Below are 27630 nucleotides of genomic sequence, written 5' to 3'. Positions count from 1 at the left end.
TGTCCCCTCCCCCCAAAAACCCTAACAACAAAAGAAAGGCACAGACGAAATCTTGAGGAAAGCACTTTGACATAAAAGGAGATTGCTTTCTGCTGTGTTCCATTAAACATGGGGGAGAAAGAAAAACAACAACAACAACAACAACAACAAGGTTTCTCCCTCACTGTCTCTAATCCAGCTGTTTACAATTATCCGCGGATGTGGCTGGAGCTTTGTGTTTATCTCACAAAAGGGAGAAATAAGGTGCAGCATGGAGAGAGAGAGAGAGAGAGAGAGAGAGAGAGAGAGAGAGAGAGAGAGAGAGAGAGAGAGAGAGAGAGAGAGGCTTCCTTCCTATGGCTCCGGTGGGGGACATGAAGGAACACTTAGGGGCCTTTTCCACCGGCAAAGAACCGGTTCCAGAACCAGTGCCGGTTCAACTTTCTTGGAACCTTGGTTCATTCTTGTGAACCGGCTTGCGTTTCCACCAGATTGAACCATGATTGAACCAGAGGAACCAAGGATTTTGTGGTTCCCGTTCGGAAACCAAATTTTTATGGTTCGGAACCAACTCCGGTTCTCGGTGGAAAAGCTCACCTCTGGTTCATCCCATAGGCGGGAGAATCCATTAGTCACAGCCTGCATGGATGCACTGATGCGCGCCACAGGAAGGATTGAAGGAAGGAAGGAAGGGAGGAAGGGAGGAAGGAAGGAAGGAAGGAAGGAAGGAAGGAAGGAAGGAAGGAAGGAAGGAAGGAAGGAAGGAAGGAAGGGAGTGGGGGAGGGAGGGAGGGAGGGAGGAGAGAGAGAGAGAGAGAAAAAGAGAGAAAAAGAAAGAAAGAAAGAAAGAAAGAAAGAATACAGGAGCCGGGGAGAATGTCTAATTGGTCATCCTCTGAAGGCAGATAGGGAGGGAGCGGCCGAGGACTGCTAAATCCCGGCAGGGATGATGAGACCGGGGTACTGGCTCACCCTATCAGACCGCTAGTTCTCCTCAAGACTGCAGAACAAGTGTTTCCCCGCCTTTCAATGGGCATGGGGGCCCCCTTCGAGGTTTGAAACTGTTACTGATAAATAAAGGATTTTGTGGTCAAAACAAAAATGTTAAAATGCCAGATAGTAATAATTGCTATAGACAGGGGTCCCCCATCTGCATCTCTCCAGCTCTTTAATGCATTTCATTTTGATGGGGGATGCACATGATCAACCAACCAGGACAGAGTATCCATTTAACAGCTTCAATGTTACAGTGAGGAAGTTCCAAATGTGTCTGCTCATTTATTTTAGCGTCTTAAGTTTTATTTTTTATTTTTTTATTTCACTAGTTCCATTTCCATGCATACAAGGGTTATCTGCCAGACAACGGATGTTCGCAAGTGTGTTGTGTTGCGCCGCGTAGCATAGCGCCACGTGGCATAGTGCCACGTGGCATAGTGCCGCGTGCACCGTGTCGCGTGCACCGTGTCGCCTGTCACGTTACCTCCTGACTCGGAGAGCCGTCCGCGGTAGATCTTGTCCTCCACCACGTCGGTCCAGTACAGCAGGCTGCGGTTGAAGTGGAAGTCCAGGGCGATGGTGTTCCTCAGGCCCGGCACCAGCAGGCTGTAGTCCCGCTTGTGGAGGTCGATCCGCCGGATCTCGTGGCGGATGGAGAAGATGATGAACGCCTCGAATGGATCTGGTCGGGTTATACAGAGAGACAGGAGGCAAACAATGAATTGAGTACAGCAAATATGTGCTATTTGAGAACTTCATGCTTTCATGTACTTTTTTTTTCATGTACTGTAAATACTTGTTTTACCAAGGTTCTTTTCACTGTTTAGCCTTGATCATTTTTCTTTTTTTGTTACTGAAAACAAGTGTCACTCGTCGACATTTGAAACAAGGTGGGGCGGAGAAACCACACTGACACACTTCTGCTGTTCAACTTGAGCAACTTGTCAAGAATTATTGAATGCTTTAACTATTGAAAAATACCAGATCTACAAGCTTGTGCCGCACTGCGAGCTTGTAGATCTGCTATTTTTGAAAAATCGTGAAAATTTGAATTTGGAACCGATTTTATAAGTGTCTTTTGAATCCCTCTAAGGTTTTTTGAAAAACCTATGTTTCTATGTCAGCAATCTGGCCAGCCATCGTCAAAGAAAAGGTCCTTTTCACTTCAACTGGAGCTCAGTTAGTCTGTTCTTGAGAGACTACTATGTCAGTGGTTCTCAAACCTTTTCATGTGAAGGTCCCCCAACGTGATATGTAATTGGCCACAGACCCCCATCTCAAAATATTTAGTTCCAGGGACCACCCAGAAGCAAAATTTGAGTTACAAACGTTCGCTTTGAAAATACATATATTCAAAGATTTGCACACATTTTCACGACTTTTTCAAAAATAGCAGATCTACAAGCTCGCAACGCGGCACTCGGTGCCGCGCTGCGAGCTTGTATATCTGCTATTTTTCACTGGTTAAAGCAGTCAATAATTCTAGGCCTAAATTGGTTAAAGACCTGTGTCTTGACAACAGACATTCAATATAAAGTATTATATTATAATAAAACATAGTAGGCCTACCTTTAGCCCTATAGCCAAGCAATTTGAAAATAGACGATCTACAAGCTCACAGCGTGTCTCGCTGCGACGCATCTATGATCACAGCAGCTGCAGCCCATGACCAAGCCTAATTAATGTATTCTCCGTCCCTGGCCGTGACGGTGTTGCGTGCAGAGAATAGTAGACGACGATATACAATTGAGCAACACGAACACACAAACAAATTGAAGCACGTAATTGAGGCATGGTTGCATACATATGCATCACCGCACGCACGCACGCACGTACACACGCACACACACACACACACACACACACACACACACACACACACACACACACACACACACACACACACACACACACACACACACACACAGTCACAGTCACACACACACACACACCCGCACACACACACTCTCCCTCTCACTGGTAATCAAACACTTGGCTCACTATCTTTCAGGAAAAAAAAAAAAATAGGCACCTTTGTAAGCCTTATCTGCAGCACATTTGAGGCGGAATAACAATTTTTTGGAGAAGAGAGTGCCGCTGTGCCACGAAATGCAATTAAAGCTGTTCTTACATCCTGGAAACGCTACGTAGCTCTGCAGCCAGACAGGCTCCCATGGAACTGGAGAGAAGTGCTCTGAACACGTTTTTACTGAAGTAAAAGTATCAATACTGCAATGCAGAAACACTCGGTTTACAAGAAGGAGTGTTCCTATGTTCAAAATGTACTGGAGTAAAAGCACCAGTAAGACTCCCTAATCGGAAGATAAGCGACCGTTAGGTCGCAGCGTGATTTTGAGTGTAGACATACTGTGTACCGATTTGCGTGATTTTAGGGCAAAATGTGTAGGAACAGTGTCCAAAAATATGTTTTAAAAAATCAGCCTGAAGGTGGCGCTAAATGGGACATATCCATGTTGATGACATGAGTGTAGACATACTGTGTACCGATTTGGGAGATATTTTGCCAAAAATTGTATGAGTGTCCATAAATGTGTTTTCCAAGAACCGACCTCATGGTGGCGCTAGAAGAGGGTCATGTGAGAATTGGGTGGAGGTTGTGGTTTGGCAGGCAAGGAGTGTGTGTGAAAAATTTGGCTTGGATCGGGGCAACGGTTGCGGAGATATGAGTAGGGGAAAAGTGTGACATGTGACTGACTGACAGACTGACAGCTGGTGGAGGTTTTGATAGTAACTGCGACCTGACGGTCGCAACAAAAGTCGCGGCATCAACATATATAGTACCAAAAGTAAAAGTACTCAAAAAATATTACAAAATAAATCAGCTAGATCTACCATTTTCAAATGGCAGAAATCTATATACGGCTGAAGTGGTTAATGTATGTTTTGTAAAAAATAATCTTAATCTACAAGGTAACTAGCAAACTAAGGTTTTCATACAGTATACAGTAATTGCAGTGGAGTGAAAGTACAATATTTTCCTCTGAGATGTAGTGGAGTAGAAGTAAAAGTTTAAATTCTGAAGAAATACATCAAGATTATACTGAAGTAGGCTATAATACTTGAATACATGTATGCTGGAGAGAGAGGCTGAAATCTAGTGCAAAAAAGCAAAGCCTCTTTCTAAGACAAATCCATGATTGTGTTATTCACTTAAAACCTCGGATCTGCAATGCAAAAAAAAAAAAAAGAAAAAGAAAAATGCCTGGAAACCTCAGTGCAAATCCAATAACACCTATGTCATCATTAAATGAGGATGTTTGTATTTGTATGCTAAAATTTGATTTATGCATATGCCGCCGTAACAATTCTGATCCTCCGAAAGGGGGGAAAAAAATGCATATTCCTTTTCCCCACTTTAATGTACAGTCAGATTAGCGGCGCAACTGCCATCAATCTTGAAGTGAAATGGAGAAGCAAGTAATCAAAACGAGCTCCATAAATCTGAATGTGACAAGCCAGGGGAGTGCAGCACGCCGTACTGTACTGTACATTAATATTACCAACCTCTCTCCCTGTTCCAAGTGCTTATGGAGTGGTGGGACAGATTATTCAATACCAACACTCACCGATGAGTGTTGATTTCGTCGGCTGAGAAACATTTTTTCACTGACGAAAATGAAAATAAAAATGAAACAAACTAAGGGCTACGAGGACTAAAACTGAGACTAAATTATTTTGACAATTTCGTCAACAAAATAAAACCAAACGCTTGGTTGCGCTCGGGTGTTGCACTCTGAAAATAGCAGATCTACAAGCTCACAACGTGTCGTAGCGAGGGGTTGTGAGCTTGTAGATCGTTGAGTCACATATGAGTCAGTTTGATTATTTTCGCGCTCCACAGGAGAGCCTGTATCTCTCAAACGGCTTGTCGGAAATGGATCAGAATTTTTTTCCGATTCTAGGACACCCATGCTTGTCTTTTGCAGCAGATTGGGGCGACACATCTATGATTTTTCAAAGTTGGTGAAAAACGCTCTGTATCCTGGCGGCATGTGAACCTTTCACAATAACCCACGCCGAATTCACACCTCGCTCAGCCAACACGTGCACGTTGCCGCACAATGTGCTGCTCGGCTGCACTCCTCAACTTCAATTATCCATGGCTCCGATTCTACATTAGGAAAGGAGAGGCGTAAGCACATGCCGTGCCGTGTGTGAGTGTGTGTGCGTGTGAGCACAGTAAGATGGTGTCGATGAATGAGTCGGCTCTGACGCTGGCATGGCTTTATAACAGAACAGTAGAGAACATGAATTTTCACCCATATTCAGGTGAAAATTGTGACTGACTGTGACGTCAGTCATCTAATGTACTCAAAGTGGGGTATTTTTTGTGTCGCTGAAAAAAGCCGCTTCGGTATGAAAAATGTGTGAATATTATGTGGCTTGTGAAGATCGGGTCCAATATTTAGTTCAGTGACCATGTAGCAAAATACTAGTTCAGAAGCTGTGTTCACGTTAGCTCTCTCACTGTAAATGAATAGACTCCAAACATCCGCCTCCTAAAAAGGTATCCACCTACGTCACGCAGAAACGGGAAGTACAGGTCTGTCCCGCCCTCTTGCTATCGCCCTCTTGGCTACTTGTCACTTCCTGAGTCTTGGGACGGCCCGCCTTCGACTCACCCAATTAGACAGACGGGAAAAACAGTGCTTCAAACAGTGACGGCAGTCAAGGGGTGCCACGAGATCGTTTGATAATATTTGGAATTTATTTGGACACTATTTAGTATCATTTTAAATTTGATGTACAGTTATTTTCAGTCAGTTTTAACCACAATGGCTATTTCTCAACGTTTTCCTCGCAACATAATCACTAAAATATCGTCACTGTAGGGCAGAAACCTTGTATCTCCAAGTTTCAAATGTGTACGTCTTTTGGTAAAGCAAAGCCCTGCTTCATCATACAAGACTGTCGCACAAAACTAGTGAAAACAGCCGATCTACAAGCACACAACGCCTCGCGAGGTGTGCTTGTAGATCTGCTGTTTTCACTAGTTTAGATCATTTTATAGATGATAAATACAAAACGAACGGTTTTGGACATACAAGGTTTCCACCCGACAACGACGATATGCTATAAATATAAGGTGCTGGGAGTGAAAATTATAATGTAGGGGTGCCTCGGATTCAAAAAAATATGCATAGGGTGCCCTGAGACAAAAAAGTTTGGGAACCCCTGATGTAACAGAGTATTTCTATAGGCCTATTGCTGTGTTGATACTTTTACTTAAGTAAAACATTTGAGCACTTCTTTCCACCACTGGCAGTTTGCAAGATCAGCTCCAGATACGCTCACACACACACACACACGCACACGCACACGCACACGCACACGCACACACACACACACACACACACACACACACACACACACACACACACACACAATCACACATTTATAGACGGCTAGCCTCCTGCAGAGCGACACCGTAAAAAGGTTTTCCACTTTGCACAGATAAAGATAATGATCTGTGCTATTTCTGTGATCAATTAGGTGTTTCTGTAATGGCTGGGAGCAGCATGAGGCTGCACAGATGTTCCAGCATCCACGCCTCATCGGGGGGCATCCTGTACTAAACTGCTAGCAACACCTGCGCGCGTGTATGAGACCCCCCCACACCTTTTATGGATCAGGGCCAAGCCCCCAGAACTACGGTAGACCGTTGAAGCAGCATTAGACTGGTGGTCACACCTGGGAGTCGTTCAGACCAAAACACATATAGGGTTAAATCTGCCTTTTATCATACCCCTTCACACCTGCTTAGTCATAGCTGCCCCTGTTGCTAGATTTCAGATGCCCCTGTTGCTAGATTTCGCGGGCCCTCTCATAACTAACAGAGTAGATAGTCTTTATTCTAGTGCGGTTATTTCTTTAGCTTCAAAGTTAGTATTTTTTATTGGATTGTGTTTACTGTTTACACAACGTCCTGAGACCAACCAAACCGCTGTTTTGACCTCACAGGCACCCTTACTTGTCAAACCGACGAGAAGATCCTCTGCTCCTACCCTCCCTTTCTAGGCTCTCCTCTCCCTGCTCTGGTGCAGAGCAGAAGCCGTTTGTATGTATGTATGTATGTATATGTATGTATGTACGTATGTACGTATGTATGTATGTACGTACGTGCGTATGAGCACGGAATCCATAACATGTGAGGTGCAATTTTTCTTTATTCAAAAAATCTGCTGTCAAAACCAAGCACCGTCTCTCTCATCCTAACGTACCTGTGCTGTGACAGGTGTCTCCGTCCGGGTCCAGCCTCCAGCCCGGGTAGCACGAGCACTTGACGGTGGTCTTGTACTGCTCGCACACCTGGCTGCACCTCAGGTGCTGGCTGCAGTAGTCCATGGCCTCGCAGGTGTGGTTGTCCGCGTCCAGGTGGAGTCCCGGGGGACAGGAGCACACCACGCCCTGCCCTGGGGCCACCGTGCACTGGTGGCTGCAGCCACCGCGGGCCACCAGACACTTATCTGCACGGGAGGAAGAGACAACACACTAGAGGTGGGACGTTCGCCAACGAATCCAGTCTTTTGAACGGCTCTTTGAAATGAACGATAGGATTCGGTTCACAGTAGGGAGCCGTTCTTTTCTAATGAACAGTTGTGGGAAAAGTACTCGATTTCTTTACTTATGTAAAATAATATCAATACTGCAAAAGTAGAAGTTTGGAATGTTAATGTATTTGAGTAAAAGTAAAAAAGTATTGGTATCAAAATGTACTTAAAGTACCAATATTAGAACGTACTCATTATGCAGAATGTCCTGTTTCACAGGTTTTCCAATGAGTAGAATGTAGAAAAATAATTTGAAAATAGCCGATCTACAAGCTCACAATGCGACGCATTGTGAGCTTGTAGATCGGCTATTTTCAAATGGCAGGTTTGTACCATATGTCTGAAATAAATGTATATAGGGTTGAAGTTATTTGTAATTATAATCAACATCTACAAAGTAACTAGTAGAATGAGCCAGTCTTTTGAACGGCTCTTTGAAAGGAACGGATCCCAGAGATCCGGCTCACTTCAAAGAGCCATAAATCCCATATCTACAAAACACAGCAAAGGTCAGAAGGAATCCTGCTCTTAGAAAAGTAAGTAAGTAAGTAGGTAGGTAAGTAGGTAAGTAGGTCGGAGAGTCTTATCTACTGTATGTCAGCCGAGAATGTGGGAAGTTTATCCCTGTTACAATGTTCTGGGAAGCAATCGGCAAACAAAGGAGAAAGGATTCCCTGTGTAGAGACAGGCTATTGTTCTGGCGGTGCGTCTTTTCTTGAGCGGTGCTCCTGGAAGGAGCTAAGCTCCAACATCTGGCTTTGTCAGGGCTATGAAGCGTGGCCTACATCTGGCCTGCATCTGGCCTGCATCTGCCCTGCATCTGGCCTGCATCTGCCCTGCATCGACCTGCATCTGACCTGCATCTGACCTGCATCTGACCTACATCTGACCTGCATCTGGCCTGCATCTGCCCTGCATCTGACCTGCATCTGACCTACATCTGACCTACATCTGGCCTACATCTGGCCCGCATCTGGCCCGCATCTGACCTACATCTGGCCTGCATCTGACCTACATCTGGCCCGCATCTGGCCCGCATCTGGCCCGCATCTGACCCGCATCTGACCCGCATCTGCCCTGCATCTGACCTGCATCTGGCCTGCATCTGCCCTGCATCTGGCCTGCATCTGACCTGCATCTGACTTAGTTACTTTACACCAATGATTGTGAGCTCGTTGATGACGCCTATTTAACAATTTCCAATGCATAAGGGTTTAAAGTGCTTATGTGGCCTATATACTGTAAGTGGCTTCTTTTGGGCTAGTTTTCATAGACCAGGCTGCTTATTTCTTATTTCTTATTTCTTCTCAATCTGGCCTGGGAACGCCTTGGGATCCCCCAGGAGGAAGCTGCTAATGTTGCTGAGGAGAGGGAAGTTTGGAGCTCTCTGCTCTCTGCCCCCGCAACCCGACTCCCGATAAGCGGTTGAAGATAAATAGATGGATGGAAAATCTGGCAAACTCTCTCTCTTAAAATAACTCAAAAGAAATAAAACCTAAAATCTGAATCTGAAAGATGTGGTTTAGGACGTGGTTTAGCCATAGCGCAAACCAGTGCCAGTAGTCTACTTATGTACCACAATCATGTGTTATACTTATTATTATAACATAATCTCTCTCTCTCTCTCTCTCTCTCTCTCTCTCTCTCTCTCTCTCTCTCTCTCTCTCTCTCTGTGGGTCCTGCAGTGACGCCCCTGTAGAAAAGGAACCTCGCATGGGGTTGTTTACACAGCTCAACTTCACAGAGCTTATGGCGCCGGAGGAGCTATAGCTCCATCTGCCAGGAGACCCATTCCTAGAACCCTCTAAAGGCGCGCTGTTGGACAAACACATCGTTTGCCGTCATTCAGGAAAAGGCGCGGACATATTGCCTTACCTTCCCTCATCCTCTCCCCTCGGTCTCTGAGTCAACACATGCCGGGGCAAACGTTGTCTTATCATCAGAAAAGAGGAGATATAAGCCGGCGTTCCCTCCCTCGGGGAGACGTTCGCACGTCCCAGGTTATTAAACATGATGAAAAATGAATGTGAGCGGCGCTGCAGTAGCAACGACGGTGCCTCGCTAGCTAGGTACTGTAGGTAATGTTCTAAAGCCATCACCATGAAGAAGGAAAAAAATACACAGTTACAGTAAGTCAACATTGTTTCTTTCTACTTAAACGGTTTAGTGAATGATAGTATATTTAAAAAAAAAGGGCTGTAATAACATCTTTTTGCCCTAAAATCACGCAAAGCGGTACACAGTATGTCTCGACTCATGTCATCAACATGGATCTGTCCCATTTAGCGCCACCATCAGGCCGATTTTTTTCAAACACACTTTTGGACACTGCTGACCTGACAGTCGCTTATCTCCCGATTAGGGAGTCTTACTGGTTCATAGTACTTATAATATACGTTCTTGATACAGTCTTTTTCACTCTCACTCTATCAAATGTCTTTGCCCAAAAATAGCCGATCTACAAGCTCAGAACGCGTCACAACTATTTTTTGGATAATGGATAATGGATTTTGATTATCGCGATATCGCGATATCATAAATCGCGATTTCTTTTGTCACAATAATGGTGATGTGAAATGTTCATATGTTGGTCCCATCCCTACAGTGGGGTGTGGGCCACTCACCACAGATGGGTCCCTCGTCGGAGCGGTCGGGACAGTCCACCTTGCTGTTGCAGATCTTGTCGGGCGTGAGGCAGATGGAGGTGTCGTTGGCACAGGGGTATTTGGGCGGCTTGCACACCGCCGTCTCACAGGACTCCTCGTCGGAGCGGTCCTCACAGTCAATGTCGCCGTCACACACCCAGCTCTTGGTGATGCACTTGCCTGTGTATGGTGGAAAGCACACGTACGGGGAAAAAAATAAAATAAAGCTTTAGCTAACACAGAAACTGGAAGATATGACAAATCTTTTGTCCAGAAAAAAAGAAAGAAAAAAACATCATGTCAATTATGTTTTCTTGAAGTGTGCTGTAAACACTGTGACCATTTATTTTATTTATGCAAACTGAGCCAGGGGTATAGAGCAGGGGTGGGCAATTATTTTTTTCCATGGGGCCACATGAACAACAGAAAATATTGTGGAAGGCCGGGCCAAAAGGCAGTGCTCACCGCAAGGTGTGCTCCCCGCAAAGAAAACACACGGCTTTACCTCCGACTTCAGTAAATAATAAAAAATCTATTTTTTGTTGAAAACCCGGCATTCGGCATCAACTTTTCTTTTTTTTGCCACTTTAGCCATTTTTATATGGGTAAGGTAAGGCAGGTTGTCTTGACTTGTGACCAGTCTGACCACCTGCTTGTTATTGAGACAATATCCAATGATCACGCACACGTGCTGATGTAGACATTGCGTCCATATGTATGTTAATAAAAAACTTCAAAATAAAAGAAATGCAGCTTTAGTCCATGCATGCGGTAAAATTTGAAAATGTGTTTATTTTGTAATTTGCCATTAACCCTACAAGGGCCGGTCAGAGAGAACCAAAGGGCCGCACCATGCCCAGGTCTGGTATAGAGGCTTGATAAGCAATATGCTTCTCCCTGTCCCCCTTTTCAGCATCTTGGACAACTTCATTATGCCAAATGGACAAACAAACCTGACTGAGAGACAGACAGACAGACAGACAGACAGACAGACAGACAGGTTCAACAGGTATTGTCATAAGCAGGTGGGCCATGTATTCCTGACTTGCATTTATTCTCCCTTGTATAGGCTAGCCGCTATATAGTACTGTCTGGATGCTTGGATTGGTGCCCTATAATATTTAGATTGTCAAGGAAATACAGCGTTTAATTTACTGTATTTTATTTTCTTATTTCCCATGTGTTTTAACCCCGAAACAAGCTACAATGTAATGGATAAGATGTAATCTCACAGTAACAGAGGGTAAATTACTAAAGTAGAAATTCACAAGTACATACAGTAGCAAGTACCTATAGGCCTGAAGGCTGGCCCTATTATACGTGTAGTTCTGCCGACCATGACATCACAACATACAATCCCTTTTATGCCCATACATGGAGATCCCTATCTGAACCAGCCACACAGATATGGGCCATGTCTTGGCCATCTGGCCAGTGATGTATATCGATGACACCGGGGATCTTCATATATGGGCATATAAAAGGGATTCTGGGGAATACCCATATATGGACTTTTACATAGGTGATGTCACCTGTGATGTCACAGTGATGTGTCAGGGGAACCACAGTGTCAGGCGTGACCTTCAGAGACACACGGATACGTGGACAAGATGCATAACGTCTTCAGACTAGGATTTGAGTCTAAGATGTACAGGCTATGCTACACAAACACGTTTTTCCTCAACAGAACACTGAGGAAAAAGGCTACAGACATATGACATCACTAGACAAACATGATGCTACGTACACACATTTTGCTATGGCAAAACGCTGAGGAAAAAGGATACAGACACACACGCACAGCCACATATAGGAGCGGTTTACCACCGCTCAATAACTAGAAAAAGATGCAATTGGAAATTGCAAGTGTGGTTGCTGACGTGACTATTCTTCAGTAAGCTAACTGTCATGTGAAGCTCTATTCTTCAGTAAGCTAACTGTCATGTGAAGCTCTATTCTTCAGTAAGCTAACTGTCATGTGAAGCTCTATTCTTCAGTAAGCTAACTGTCATGTGAAGCTCTATTCTTCAGTAAGCTAACTGTCATGTGAAGCTCTATTCTTCAGTAAGCTAACTGTCATGTGAAGCTCTATTCTTCAGTAAGCTAACTGTCATGTGAAGCTCTATTCTTCAGTAAGCTAACTGTCATGTGAAGCTCTATTCTTCAGTAAGCTAACTGTCATGTGAAGCTCTATTCTTCAGTAAGCTAACTGTCATGTGAAGCTCTATTCTTCAGTAAGCTAACTGTCATGTGAAGCTCTATTCTTCAGTAAGCTAACTGTCATGTGAAGCTCTATTCTTCAGTAAGCTAACTGTCATGTGAAGCTCTATTCTTCAGTAAGCTAACTGTCATGTGAAGCTCTATTCTTCAGTAAGCTAACTGTCATGTGAAGCTCTATTCTTCAGTAAGCTAACTGTCATGTGAAGCTCTATTCTTCAGTAAGCTAAAAGTCATGTGAAGCTCTATTCTTCAGTAAGCTAACTGTCATGTGAAGCTCTATTCTTCAGTAAGCTAACTGTCATGTGAAGCTCTATTCTTCAGTAAGCTAACTGTCATGTGAAGCTCTATTCTTCAGTAAGCTAACTGTCATGTGAAGCTCTATTCTTCAGTAAGCTAACTGTCATGTGAAGCTCTATTCTTCAGTAAGCTAACTGTCATGTGAAGCTCTATTCTTCAGTAAGCTAACTGTCATGTGAAGCTCTATTCTTCAGTAAGCTAACTGTCATGTGAAGCTCTATTCTTCAGTAAGCTAACTGTCATGTGAAGCTCTATTCTTCAGTAAGCTAACTGTCATGTGAAGCTCTATTCTTCAGTAAGCTAACTGTCATGTGAAGCTCTATTCTTCAGTAAGCTAACTGTCATGTGAAGCTCTATTCTTCAGTAAGCTAACTGTCATGTGAAGCTCTATTCTTCAGTAAGCTAACTGTCATGTGAAGCTCTATTCTTCAGTAAGCTAACTGTCATGTGAAGCTCCACCAATTGATTCCCATTCCCATTGATTCCATCAATTTCCAATGGCAGCGGAAAAGTTACCCTATAGTAATCAATAAAGTTACGTCATTTTTGAGGAGTTACCCTGCCATTTCCAATGGCAGCGGGGGGAAAAAAAGTCTATAAACGGTTACAGAAGTCTATAAACGGTTACCCTAGAAGTCTATAAAGTTTCCCTAGAACTATAATGTGTTGCCCTGTCAGGCAACCACACTAATAATAATACTAAGCCAATTTCCTTTTCCTGGGGAGCCAGGATCAGCAGACAAACAGCATCTTCTAGCGTTGTGCAAAAAAGCTCCACCTGCATGTGGTATTATTGTACAGGAGATATCAATATGTTCCTTTCTTCCCCTGATGCCGACCCACCAGGGTAATCTTAAATTCCCCCTCACAGTAATACGCCTTACAAAGAGGAGGCAGGTGGAACCGCTGAAGTGGGATGGGAAGTATAAACAAAGCGCTGCGGTGCCAGGGCCGTTTCATCGCTAACGCAGCCTCTGCCAGGCGAAAGCTTGGATCGCAGCACATCCTCGGTTTACAGGCTCTCCATCAAAGCCCGGAGAGATGCATGCATGGCTGAGTGAAGGCATCCCCACTGGTTCATATGGTTGCTGCTGGAACAGGCATATAACCAGTGTCGTAAAGTAGATTTACTTAAGTACTGTACTAGAATTATTGAATGCTTTAACCAGTGAAAAATAGCAGATATACAAGCTCACAGCGCGAGTGCCGCGCTGCGAGCTTGTAGATCTGCTATTTTTGAAAAAAAGTTGTGAAAATGTGTGCAAATCTTTGAATGTATGTATTTTCAAAGCGAATGTTTGTAACTCAATTTTTGCTTCTGGGTGGTCCCTGGAAGTAGATATTTTGAGATGGGGGTCCGTTGCCCAGTTTGGGGGTCCTTCACATGAAAAGGTTTGAGAACCACTGACATAGTAGTCTCTAAAGAACAGACTAACTGAGCTCCAGTTAAGTGAAAAGGACCTTTTCTTTGACGATGGCTGGCCAGATTGCTGACATAGAAACAGGTTTTTAGTAATTTTACTTCTGGTACTTTAAGTACATGTTGATGTCAATACTTTCATACTTTTACTCAAGTACAAGTTGAATTCTGGACATTTACTTGTAACGGAGTACATCTAAAGTGCAGTATTGATACTTTTACTTAAGTACAAAATGTGAGTACTTTTCCCACCACTGGCTATAACACAACATAATGCTGCTCTATGAGGCTTCAAAGTACAGCAGTCCTGTGAGTTGTTGGGAGTGTAGTCTACCTAACGTACGGACATTCTATCGAATTGAGTCGAGTCTTTAGAACATCTCTTTGAAATGAGCGATGCATGGGATCTGGTTCACAGTATAGGGAGCCGTTCCGTTCTAATGAACAGTTGTGGAAAAAGTACAAAGTTAACATTCTTCAACTGGGGGTCCTGGACACCCCGTGTTGAAGACACCTGGATTGCACTTTTTGTACTAATTGTAGTTGTTTATTTGGGCTCGTCTCATAGTGTTGTTTAAACCGATGGTTCTCAAACATTTCCATGTCAAGGATCCCCCCAAATAGTTTGAACATATTCTGTGCCAGGGATCCCCATAAAAGATTTTCTTTTAATAAGCTCACAACTTGTCAGCCAATGTATAAGTTTAAAGCAGTCTCTTCTTCAGGGCTTGTTTTCATAGACTTGGTTGCTTGTTTCCCTCACAACATCTGGCAACGGTGCCTGTGAGTTGTTCCCACGGTGGGGACCACCCGCAGGGACCACCCGCTGAGGACCTTTCTAAAGATAGCTAATCAATAATTAACAGGACAAAAGGAACGCCTACTGTGCAGGGGTGAAGTCTGTGAGGGAGCGATTTCTGCTGAAACCCGAATTTAGCCTGGAGATCATGATGTGTGATCAAATAAGTGATCATCATCACTTATTTCAATCAAATCTGCCTGTAAACAAAGGTTTTCTTTCGTTATATGGCAACGCTTAGTTGACGCTGTGTGTTTGTTTACATGGCTGTCATGTTGGATGCGGCACAACATTCACGCAGTGCAACAGGTGCTCTGAGCCTTTGATTAGGCATCGGTCTGTTATGGAGCGAGTCTGTTATCAGAATCAAGCATTCAACAAAGCTGTGTAATAAGCATAGTTAAAACCATCCAATATCTTGGTAAATGGTGCATTTATATAGTGCCTTTATCCAAGGCGCTTTACAGAGATGGTCAATTACATTCACCCATTCACACACACCTGTAATGCCAGCACAAGGACTCATAGTGACATAGCGTTTTCAACATGCTGCTTCGATTTTCTCCACGTTTTCTTTGTGCGTCCGAGAGCAACTGAGATCACAATGTATAGGCTACATAGAAAAAACTAAATCAATCTTATTTTCGCCTTCTAAAATCGCCGACATAAGGACCTTTCCTCCAGCATCAGTCACCTATTCATACACCGATGGCAGAGGAAACCACGCAAGGCACCAACTTGCTCACTGGGAGCAACCAGGGGTTCAGAGTCTTGCTCAAGGACTCTTCGACACCAACTCTGGGGGAGTCTGGGATCGAACTGGGAGCCCCTTTGGGAACCCTCTGTGTTCTAAGACGTTTTTTCTACCACTGCCGCTCCACTGCATAAACAACATGTGCGCTAAGCAATTTTGTGTTTATAACTTTGTTTAATTTGTTTTGTGAATGAGCTAATGAGCTCCAATTCATCACATCAGCAGCACATTGTCGGTCACTTTCAGTTGACTGTATATAAATATATATAGTTTGCTACAACGGTTTAATGATGTTAGACCTCGCTAGCAACTATCCTATCAGCAAATGTATTGCTAAGTATTAGTAGCTCAAATCAAACTGAATTGTAATACTGTGACATTGACTGCGATGGTAGCACTTTGCAAAAGGCAACCTAGTCGTTGACTATATACACAATTCACCTTTCTGTACACAAGCACAATTTTCTGTGTAAACACACACTAAAGATCCATCTAATCGAACGCAATGATTCACTATCTGGGACGTACAATCAATTTGCCACTTGTAAAATATGGAAGTAACGGGAGCTCAGACGTTTTTACATTTTTCACCAAATTAATTTGTTTTGATTTATTTGACGTGTCATGGCTTTGCGATGCAAAAACAATGGAGAGGGGAGGGGGGTTCGTGGAACAGCTTCGTGCCCGTGATTTACTGGCATCCTGCAGTGCTCATTTCTATACAGTTTTCATCACCACAAAGAAATCGTCGAGCAACATTTCTCCACATGCCTACTACTAGTATGTACATTTTTCAATATGTTTTTGCCACACTACAACTGAAAGGCAAATATTGTACTTTTTAACTGTTTACTGTACTCTACAAGCTCAAAACGTGTCACACATGTTGTGCTTGTAGATGGTCAATTTTTCTTCTTCTGAAAAACCCTGTAATGTAACCTTTTGGACATATGTCGGTTTCCACCACAACAGCAACGATATGCATGTTTTACCAATAAATAAATATATTTATACATTTATTTATAAATAAATAAATAAATTAATTAATGGATGAAATCGGTCAATCAATCAATCAATCAATCAATCAATCAATCAATCAATCAAGGGTCATCGCCATGTTGCTTCATTTTTGTCAAAATTCGATTTTGAGTGGACAATAATATTTCCAGAACACAAAGAGATAGCCCTGAATGGCCATAACAGGTGTTTAACCCTGAAAGTGTATATTACATTTGTACACTCTCAGAGTTAAGGGGATCCTTGCAAATAAAACGTTTGAGAACCACTAGTACCAGTAGTGGACTCCTAATGTGTCGTAGGAAATCAGTGTCATACATATTCCAAAGAAAACCTGGAGACTTGACGTTCAGTCATTAATTGGCTACTTGTGATCAAAATAAGAACATAATAATGGTGTGGGGAAAAAAAGAAAATCAATAATTGGCCACGGACAATGTGCCACGGACAATCAATCAATCAATCAATCAATCAATCAATCAATCAATCAATCAATAAATCCATACCCGTGTCTTTGCAGGTGAACTTGGCCTTGGGGTCACACATCCTCTTGGTTCCCTCGCAGTGTGCCTCGTCGCCCCCGTCCTCACAGTCCTTGTCCCCATCGCACCTCCAGCGTTCCGGGATGCACGTCCCGTCCGTCAGGCAGTGGAACTCCTCTCCACTGCACTCGATGATGGAGGGCAGCCCTGCAACGCCATGGACAAGAGGTGCTCTGTCACACAGTGGTGTAAAGCAGTGGTTCTCAACCTTTTCAGGCAGCGACCCCCATACTATTCAGATTTTAACTGGGGAACGCCCACCGAGAACCACTGGATTATAATAGATTACACCAGGGGTCTTCAACGTTTTCAGGCCAAGGACCCCTTAGCAGAGAGGGAGATACAGAGTGACCCCCCACTACATATTGTATAAAATTGAGTTGCAGATGTTCACACATTTAACCACTTAAATCGGTGATACTTAGTAAACTTGACCTTTCACTCTGTACTTGGTCTGCTCTTTTCTACCTCTACACCAAACCTATTTGCCGGAAATAGACGATCTACAAGCTCTCAACGCCTCTCGCTGCCCACCCTGACGAGCACTATAAGAATTAAGGCATTACATTTTGTACAACACGGTTCTATTGTGAAAATAGCGGATCTACTTGCTCACAACGCCTTGCGGTGCAAGGCGTTGTGAGCATGTAGATCCGCTATTTTCACAATTTCTGCCAAAAAATATTTGACAATTTGGCCAATGTTTAATTTGTCATTTTAGAGGTATTAAAAAGTCCTTAAAATATCACTTCAGAAATGTGCTATACACTTAAACTTTATGTTGGTTTGTTTACTGTTGAGTGCGAAAACAATGTGGCGCATTAAGTTAATCATCTGGGGACCCCCCAAAATAATTTGGGGACTCCCCTGGGCGTCGCGACCCACAGGTTGAGAACCAGTGGTGTAAACAAACTAATTACGTTTACTCAAGTACTGTACTTAAAGGATGACTTCACCCATTTCATACGCGAGAACAAGGGCTTCCTTTATAGCGTGCTAAAGCCAGGAAAGGCAAGAAGTGCACCACCTACAGTACGTACATGCACTGTGGCGCGACAGCTTTGCTAGCAACACTGTAGAGCTCAAGACCCTGATGTTAGATAGGAGAGTGTGGAGGGCAGTGATCCACAAGTCCTGAGTTGCTGTTGGCTCTAGACCATGGGTCTTCAATGTTTTCAGGTCAAGGACCCCTTAGTTGAGAGAGAGATGATCGAAGCAGGGACCCCCACAACCTTTTCTTAGATTCCATATAGTCTTATCGTTTTTGACAGCACAATCATCAGTGTCAATTTGTGTTTTCAGATATTTAACCACTTGGTTAAAATACTTAATACACTTGACCTTTCACTCTGTACTTAGTCTGCTCTTTTTCCCCTCAAACCCAAAGTTCTTAGCTGAAAATAGCCGATCTGCAAGCTAAAGTTCTCAGAATATGGATTCTAGGGTTCAAGTGGGTAATATAAAAAAGGAGAAAAAAAAAAGTTTATATCACTCAAAGATTTGGAGGACCCCCTGTAGTAACTCTGGGGAACCCCTAGGGGTCTCGGACCCCCTGTGGAAGACCCCAGCTCTAGACCACACTCTCATATCGCATGGCATCTGTATGACAAGTTGAACTTTACTTTACTTATGGATCCGCCATTAGAACTTGCCTATAGCTTCAGTGACGCTTAGATCCTGACCGCATCACCACCATGCCAATAATCACGGTAACGCACACCCTCTCGTGTAATATTGTTTAATTATAATTTGTCAATACATCATCCAACAAGTAACAAAATGTGGACCCTTCATTTAGTCACTTCCCGTTATTCTGTACACCACAAAATCCATAACAATATTATTTAGCCAAAGTGATCGTTTCTCCAAGTCTATATCATTAAGTGAAATAGAATGGCTTTATTTTTTCGCTGATTGCTGTTGCACTTAAATCTGAAAGTGCATCGAAAGTGTTTGAAAGCCAATTATTGCTTTCTCATAACATTTGGTAAAATACGGTACTGACGTAAAAAAGGCTCAAAAGTGCACAGATGACTGCAATTAATCTGAAGTGTCAGGAGCTGCTGAGCTCAACAAAGAGAATGTATTAGTCACTATGACACTGAATCCGTTTTCTTTTTTACTACTTTTGTTCTTCAGTATAGAAGTTATTACGAAAAACCAAATCCATTTCTACTGTGTCACTGTACTGGAGATTACCTGCAGTGCGGACATCAGACATGAGACATGAATAGGGCTGTAATGTAGATTTCTTTAACCTAAAGTATTTTAGACCTGAGGCGGATTCTAAAAAACGCCTTCTAAATCCTACCACAGTTTTATCAACTCAAAACGCAGCACAAAAAAAGAACCTGTGGTTACTTTTGATGCTTTTGTGTGACGCTGTAGTATGTTCAAGTAGGACGTCAATTTATGAGACAAAAAAATAACTACAAAGTATACCAAGAACTGCAAAAACTGTGAAAGTGCTTAATGTATCTTTAGCAAGTGCAGTATTGATACTTTTACCGGTATTTAGGTAAAAAAAAAAAAAAGAAAAAAGAGAGAAATCACCGCTCTGGGAAACCGTGTCATCAGTTAATAAAGTTGTGATGAAAAGTCACACTATCACACTATAGACGACAGAGTCAAAGTTCAGCCGTCAGCTAATCTAATAGAATCATTAATTGTATTATTCATCAGTCATAATTGCATTTCATCATTCCACTAGTTGGCTCATAATTGTGGGAAAAGGTCTTAATTATGATTTCCATAATAACCCATGCGGTCCATTAGCATGTCTAGCAGAGTTTTTTTTTTTGCAGATAAAGGAAAAAGCATTTTTCACTTTCATTAAGTGTATTTGAAGAAAAAAAAACTACCAATATTTGGAAGCAACCTCACAGAAAAACAAGCCCAAAGCGCTTATAATAAGCAGACATGGAAACACTGTTCCTGACCCGCCCGCTAAGGTTAGCTTGTCTCCCCGGCGTTAATGCGACTCCCCCGATCAGTGCCGGTGTGCTAGTTTATGTTGAGACCAGATGAACTTGAGACAGCGTCAGTCGTCGTCCTAGTAACACACTAAGGAGACGGTGCCATCACACCCACCCAGGGACGTGCTGGCCATTGGGAAAAGCGGGACAACTCCCGAACGGCTGGTTCATTCCCGGCCGGTCCAGGCCGGACATTAGGAAAAACATAAAAATAAAATGTCGGCCATCGTTCCATTTTGGGGGATGGGCGGCCGACAAAGTAAATCGTCACTGTCGGGCAGAAACCTCGTATCTCCAAGTTTCAAATGTATATATTTTTTCGCAAAGCAAAGCCCTGCTTCTTCATACAAGGCCGTTGCACAAAAGTAGTGAAAACAGCCGATCTACAAGCACACAACGCCTCGCGGTGCGATGCGTTGTGTGCTTGTAGATCGGCTGTTTTCACTAGTTTAAATCATTTTTTAAATGATAAATACAAAACAAACGGTTTTGGACATACAAGGTTTCCACCCAACAACGACAAAATATAACTCATGTAATTGGCCCACTGGCTTGTCACTTGTCATGATCTGAAATGGCAAATCTTTGAGTAGCAGCAGCGCTATAGAGAGAGATCTCTCTCTATAGCGATCAATGAGGGCTTCTACAACTCTTTTTCCCGGGTTGAATCAGGGGCCCAGCACGTCCCTACGCCCACCGCTCAGAAATATGGACTTACACATTCCGGAGAGCCTCCTGATGGATAGATTACACTGGGAGCATTTGTGCCCCAGGCGAGATTACCATTCAGCGCCCCCCGGGGGACATTGCAATTTTTTTGGGTGGGTTTTCTTCAGTTTTGGGCCCACATTTTGGATACAAATGGACGGGTCCATTTGGTTCCATTAGGGTCCATTTGGTTCCATTAGTACACGCTCTGAGTTACATACCCATATTAGGGTCCATTTTGTTCCATTTAGTACACTCTCTGAGTTACATACCCATAAGGGTCCATTTGGTTCCTATCATTTAGCTTGGGACCCCCTGGAACTCCCTCAAGGACCCCTCTAATATATTTATTATGCCACGAAAGTCATTATCAATCTCTCAACACTGCAAAAATGAATGAACTAAGCAAGATTTGCAATCGTATATCTAGCCATAAATTCTTATTGGTCTAGTTTTAAAAATTATATTCTAAAGAAGATAAAATTGTACAAGATGATGATTTTTGTTTTAAGAAAATATTTCTTTTTTTTCTTACCATGATATTAGATCTTAAATTATAATATTTCACATTTACATCAAGTAAAAATTACCCTCTGAGACAAAGGTTGAATCCACAGTGTCACTTTTAAGAAAATGAGTAGCTCTGAGTACTTATTTTATGTACCAAACTAGTAAAATACCCTATTGTCTTTATGTATGGATCTCAGTGTTTGATTAGGTCATATGGAAATACAATGACTACAATATGGGCATTCCCAGATATGGGGTTAATATTGATGACACCATATATGGCATATATGGATATGTCCATGGGCTTTGCCAGATATGGGCTTAATATTGATGACATCAGGGATCTCCATATATGGATATGTCCATGGGCTTTGCCAGATATGGGCTTAATATTGATGACATCAGGGATTTCCATATATGGATACATGGGCGTTGCCAGATATGGGCTTAATATTGATGACATCAGGGATCTCCATGCTGCATAAGGGCAAAAAGGGGAGTCCTACATCTTGGTCAGTGAGTCAGAGTGATGTCACAAGATCTGCACGGTTTCAGAGAAACAGCGACCGAAGGTCACAATAACTATTTTCACACTACATATTGGAATGAAAAATGTTGTTCAACATCACGTTTATTCACATTTAATTAAGTACAGTGGCTTTCAAATGGCAAGATCAGAGTACATGGAATAAAGTAAATAATAAAGCAAATATATAGAAATCCCACCTCAGCCAAACCTTTAAATATAACATGTCTCTCGAAGTGGTGTTCAAATACATCATTTTGGGGGACCTTGGCATGACAATGTTTGAAAACTAAGGCATTTGTAGAATCAGGCCCAGGTCGTATGGCTCAAGTCATAACGGGTTAATTACACCACACTCATTCCTTTTGGGTTCTTAAAGGAGTAGTTCACCCCCAAAATGACTTTTTTTCTATTGATTACTCACCCCATGGAGACGTGAATTCATGGAAATGTATTTTTTGTTTTTTTGTCACATTCCTAAGCCAATAAAGCCTAAAGCCCCCATTGATTCCGGTAGGGGACCCAAAGTGTCTTTGGGTCCCCTACCCCTACATTTATTATAATCAAATTATTGACTTAGGAATGCGATAAGGGTAATAATAATAATTATTATAATTATTATTACCCATATATATATATATATATATATATATATATATATATATATATATATATATATATATATATATATATGGGTAATAATAATAATAATTATTATATATATATATATATATATATATATATATATATATATATATATATATATATATATATACATGAATTAGAGTCTCCATGGTGTGAGTAATCAATCATTTTGGGGGTGAACTACTCCTTTAATGGTAATTTTTCAGTGCAATTACGTCATCAATGTCATATGGAGCAAATAACGCAATTCAGAAATGACATAAATAAACAATACATTTTCTTTTTGTAATAGCCTGGGCATTATTTTAATGTATTATGTTAGGCTTATTTCCACAGGGCTTATGACGTAAGCACGTAAGCGCACGTTAAGCGCACGTAGATAGGCTATTTGAAAACGTCACATCCGCTTGACTTCATCATCATCATCATCTTCTTCTTCAAACTCCCAACCGCTAACCTATGCCGCTAACGCTAACAGCTGTGGACTTGGAGTGGAACCGAACGCACGCACGGTAAGCTATTATTCTATTATATTCTACTTTGCACACGAATGTTGAGTGCCATAAAACAACAAGACGAGGCCACAAGCCACAAAGCCTAATTTATATTTTGCACGGCGACGGTGTCGCACGCTGAAAATAACAGATCTTGCAGTGTTATACAAGCTCACAAAGCCGACCACGCTATGCACGGAGAGCTTTTAGATCTGCTATGTTCAGCACCGTCGTGCTGCTAAGTACTTAAACATGCAATTGCACCGTGTTTTGAACTTGTGTATGGTTCATTTTTATAAATTAGGGCTTTTGCCACGTTATCATGCAAAGTGGAGGGCCTGTTTATTATGATTTCAGGTTAACCTACAACAATAAAAGAACAATGATGATAAAAAAACGTTTTATTTTTACGATGAATAACAGAACAGTAAAGTTGTCAGAGTTGCAATTGGTCCCTCCTGATGTGATCATTTTAAATGATGCCATAGCATTTCAGTGAATTCACCCCCCCCTCCCTGTCTGCCAGGTACAATATGTGACAACATGTACTGCATCATGGTTAAGCTGGAAACTACCACACTATCCATTTTACAAGGTATGTTGATATTCAGCTGATTAAATTAATGCATGACAGACCTAAATGTGACCCTTGCGGGTACATTTGAGGACCCCCACCCCAAAAAGCACTTATAATTGTAGGATTTGAGGCATTACATTTAGTTGAAGCTTGTGGATTGGCTACTTTCATCTTGGCCAATGTTGGACCATTTAGCTGGCGACCACCTTAAAAGGATATTTTACTTTCATAAACAAATGTGGGTAATTGTTGTCGACCCATGCTTTTGTGAACACCCCAGACTGTTTTCAAGTTGTTCAACATAGTATGCATGTTGAACATGTTGTAACTTAAACCATGGTGGATATTTTTTTTACTATTTTGAAAAGCATTTTAAATGGTTCAAATAGCTGATCTACAAGCTCACAATGTGTCAATGTAGCTATCCATTTGAAGTATTTAAAAACATATTGTTCAAAGTGGTAAAAATATTGTTCAAAATGGTAGAAAAGCCTAAGAAGTTAAGCAAAAAAAATAAAAATAGAAATTGATAAATACTGTATTGAAACAACACAAAACTAGGTATAAACTAGTCCCCTGGGGATTTGCACAGTATATGGGGGATTGATTAAATGTAGGGGTGTAGGAGTCTCAGAATTAATGGTGGAGAACCCAGACATATCAGTGTCATGTCAATGCCCATATTTGGACATTGTTTCATCATGCAGCTGTTACCATGGTGACGACACTGTTTAGTTTCAGTGCAGACAGAGATGGACATACATTCCGTAAATTAATAGTTATTATATTATTGATGTGTTCATTTTGCTTTACATTAGAAGCAGACATGCTACGCACCCTCACCCAAGAGGATTTGATGGAGGTTTTTCCAGGCCAGGCTGACTTTGGCCACAGAAAGCGCTTGTGGGCTCCAATTCACCCAGAGGTATTATAACTGCATTGTTTGGCAAATATCAGTGACAGAGTTTTAAATTGGGTCAGTTATTTACCACTTTGTAAATGTTTTATCTGCTTTACTTAGAATGAGAATCCACAAGACAAATCTGGCCCTGTTGGATCCAGAACGTCTTCCTTCTCTCCACTCCCACGGTAGGAGTACATCCCACCACTCCGACATGTCTCCTTTCCGACATGTCTCCATTCCGACACTAACCCTATCTCTAACCCTAACCTGAACCCCCATGGGAGTGTTGCCACTCCGACAATAAGAAGCCAATTTCGGAGTGGCGACATGTCGGATTGGAGAGAGCCTCCCCCACGGTAGATAATTATGTAACTTTGAAAAAAAAAAAAAAGATCTACAAGCTACAATTAAAATCACACGACACGACAAATCATATTGGGACATGGGTCCAAAAATACATTTCAGTCTTGGGATTTCTTTTTGCTTTTACCTCTACATACAGCAGTTGTTTCAATGTTTTTTTTGTTTTTTTTTAACTTTTTTTCTAGGTTAAAGATGAGCTACGTCGGATCTTGGCAAAGGATAACCCTAACTTCACTGAGGCCAAGAAGAGGTGGGATAGCTTCTGCTGCCAGGTCCAGTTCTACGCTGCCTGGAACAAGGCAAGCACAGCTTCCTTTGGATGGAGGTAAGTGATTTTGCTCTCATCCACTCGTCCTAGACAAGTCGCCCTTCTGGCACCCAAAATGTGTAATATCTTCCTGTTGCTCTTAGAACTACAGACCCACTCTCTAGGTTCTGCCGTGGTCTGAAGACTCACCTCTTCAGACTCCATCATAGCCCATAGCACCTGCTCTTTAACCTTAACTATAAGTTAGATTGCATTTTTGTTTACTTTAGTTTTTTCTTAGATTACAATGAGTTTGATGTATTGACCTTGCTTAATGTATGTCGCTCTGGATTAAGAGCGTCAGCTAAACGCCTTAATTGTTTACAGTAGTACATTTTTGAGTAAACAACACTGAGTGAATAGATTTACTAAGCACTTTTATTTTTGTCTCAGTTGAATTTGCTGTAGGGAGAATCAAGGCACCCTGTTTCCCTCCAGCTCCCCACCACCAAAGAAGCTGGGAGGACCCAGTGAAGCGTTGCTCCACATCCTTGAGGTAGGAGTGTCACACCAAATAGACAAAATAGCTGATCTACAAGCTCAAAACATGTCCGTGTGGTATGTTTTATGCTTGTATATCTGCTATTCTTTTTTATTTTTATTGGAATTCTGAAGTGTATTTTCTAATGCATTTATGCAAGGTTTATTAACTTAAATGAACTTAACTACAAATACATTGGACTTAAAAAAATACTGAAATCAATACTATATCGGTTTTCTGTTATTAAGTGACAAGTCGGTTTGCCAGTTGCCCATTTATGTTTACTGAAATCATTTCTATATTGTTTTTCTTTGTTTTGCTGTAGCCATCTGAAGACCCAAATCTCTACCACCAGAAGAGACCCCTCCAGAGCCCCGTCCTGATCCTGGATAGGCCCCGCTGTTTGGTTGCTGTGGGGAACACTCCCATCACCATCTTTCCAGAGGAGCAGCTGATTGACGGTCTGATCTATTTACTTGGCTATTACTACACCTTCCATCTCACGTACCCCAAGTGCGTGGCTACACTCCTGTCTGTCGTGCAGACAGAAATATTATGTGATGACATACATGACCGTGACACCACTCCATCCTACAAAAAGCCTTGGCAGAGTGGAAGACTTTTGTTGATGGGAAGTAGTGAGGTGCTAGTGAAGTGCAATAACGGATGCTGTATTTTTTATTTGTTTTTATTTATTTTATTTGTTGATGTAAAGTAGAGGTGCTTGTAAAGTACAATACCAGGTGCTGTAATGTCAAGTTAACACACAAATCCATTCATTCAAGGAGTTATTGTTTTTAGATATATTTCTAAGCCAATAATTTGACCCGCTCAAATTATAAGCCTGTGAACTGATGAAATCTTCAATGTTGTCATGCCAATTTAAGCACAGAGCCCCTATTGCAGCCTATTGCATGATCAAAATAACAACCTGTAGTATAATGTAAACCTATCACTTCACTTGCATGTTTAAGATCCTTGAAGCAAGGATATGCTTTAAGGATCTTTGCAGGCCTGTCTTCCTTGTTCAGTGTTTCATCGCTGTCTATGAAGGCCCTCCTGGCATCGAGCTCCAGCAGTTGTGCCACGTCACTCTGGTTTGGTTTAGGCCTTTTTAGCAATTCCTGAAGCGTCTTGTAATGCCTGGCCTGTGCTTCACGGCTGTCTTCGACAGTCAACCTCCACTAGTTGACTCTCCTCCGCTAAAATCGAGAACACAATACACAAATCATGGTTATAGGTTTGGAGTCTCCCAAAAAAGAAATCATAGAAGCAGAGTGAAATATTTACATTATACTACAGGTTGTTATTCTGATCAAGCAATAGGCTGAAATAGGCTCTGTGCTTAAATTAGCATGACAACATTGAAGATATCATCAGTTCACAGGCCTAGTGGATGCATCTGTCCAATGACCTGGTGAAATTATTAGCTTGGAAATATATTTAAAAAAAGAGAACTCCTTAAATGAATGAATTTGTGTTTTAACTGTGCTACACACCTATATTAACATCAGTTATTATGATGGTACTTGGAAAAACATTTTCTGAGGTGGTACCTGGTGTAAAAAGGCTTAGCCTATAGCCAAATCTACTTGCATGCAACAGGGCCATCAGGTCCATCATCTGGTGCTGGGCTCCCCAAAATCCCCAGAGGTCTCAGTGGTTTGGGACAAAATGATGGTTGAGCCACTGGATTCGTCATCACTGGGAGAAAGGTTGAGGCGACGTCTCTTCTTGGGGACGCCTCGCTTAGGTGTTGGCCCTTGTTTCTTCGGGTAGCAGTGCTTCTGTCCATGTTCACTGGCTTGCAGTATCGCAATCATGCTAGTGACTGTATTTCTCACTGTGGGGGTGTCAAAGATCTCCTGTATTTTTTGTAAAGTTAAAGTGCTGCTATTA

The 27630-nt window shown here is 42.1% G+C and overlaps 2 protein-coding genes across 2 annotated transcripts in view; one reads left to right on the top strand and one right to left on the bottom strand.

Annotated features, from left to right (window-relative positions):
* Positions 1–27630, bottom strand: part of LOC308308144 (low-density lipoprotein receptor-related protein 1B-like) — a gene marked incomplete at both ends in the record, with an annotated part of 592679 nt that overhangs the window by 300424 nt on the left and 264625 nt on the right. The window contains 4 exon segments of the mRNA XM_080753509.1: positions 1460–1657; positions 7218–7463; positions 10172–10372; positions 17206–17388. Coding sequence (XP_080609635.1) covers positions 1460–1657; positions 7218–7463; positions 10172–10372; positions 17206–17388 — 828 coding nt within the window.
* Positions 24523–26756, top strand: LOC308307280 (uncharacterized protein). Its single transcript, XM_080752463.1, has 5 exons — positions 24523–24601; positions 24698–24765; positions 25129–25268; positions 25644–25746; positions 26057–26756. The coding sequence occupies exons 1-5, from the start codon at positions 24533–24535 to the stop codon at positions 26112–26114; spliced, it is 438 nt and encodes a 145-aa protein (XP_080608589.1). The 5' UTR covers positions 24523–24532; the 3' UTR covers positions 26115–26756.

Source organism: Nannobrachium achirus (assembly GCF_963921795.1).
Source record: "Nannobrachium achirus genome assembly, chromosome: 22".
In the NCBI taxonomy this organism is placed as follows: domain Eukaryota; kingdom Metazoa; phylum Chordata; class Actinopteri; order Myctophiformes; family Myctophidae; genus Nannobrachium; species Nannobrachium achirus.
Note: the sequence above shows the minus strand (reverse complement) of the source record. Positions and strands in the feature narration are given on the sequence as shown.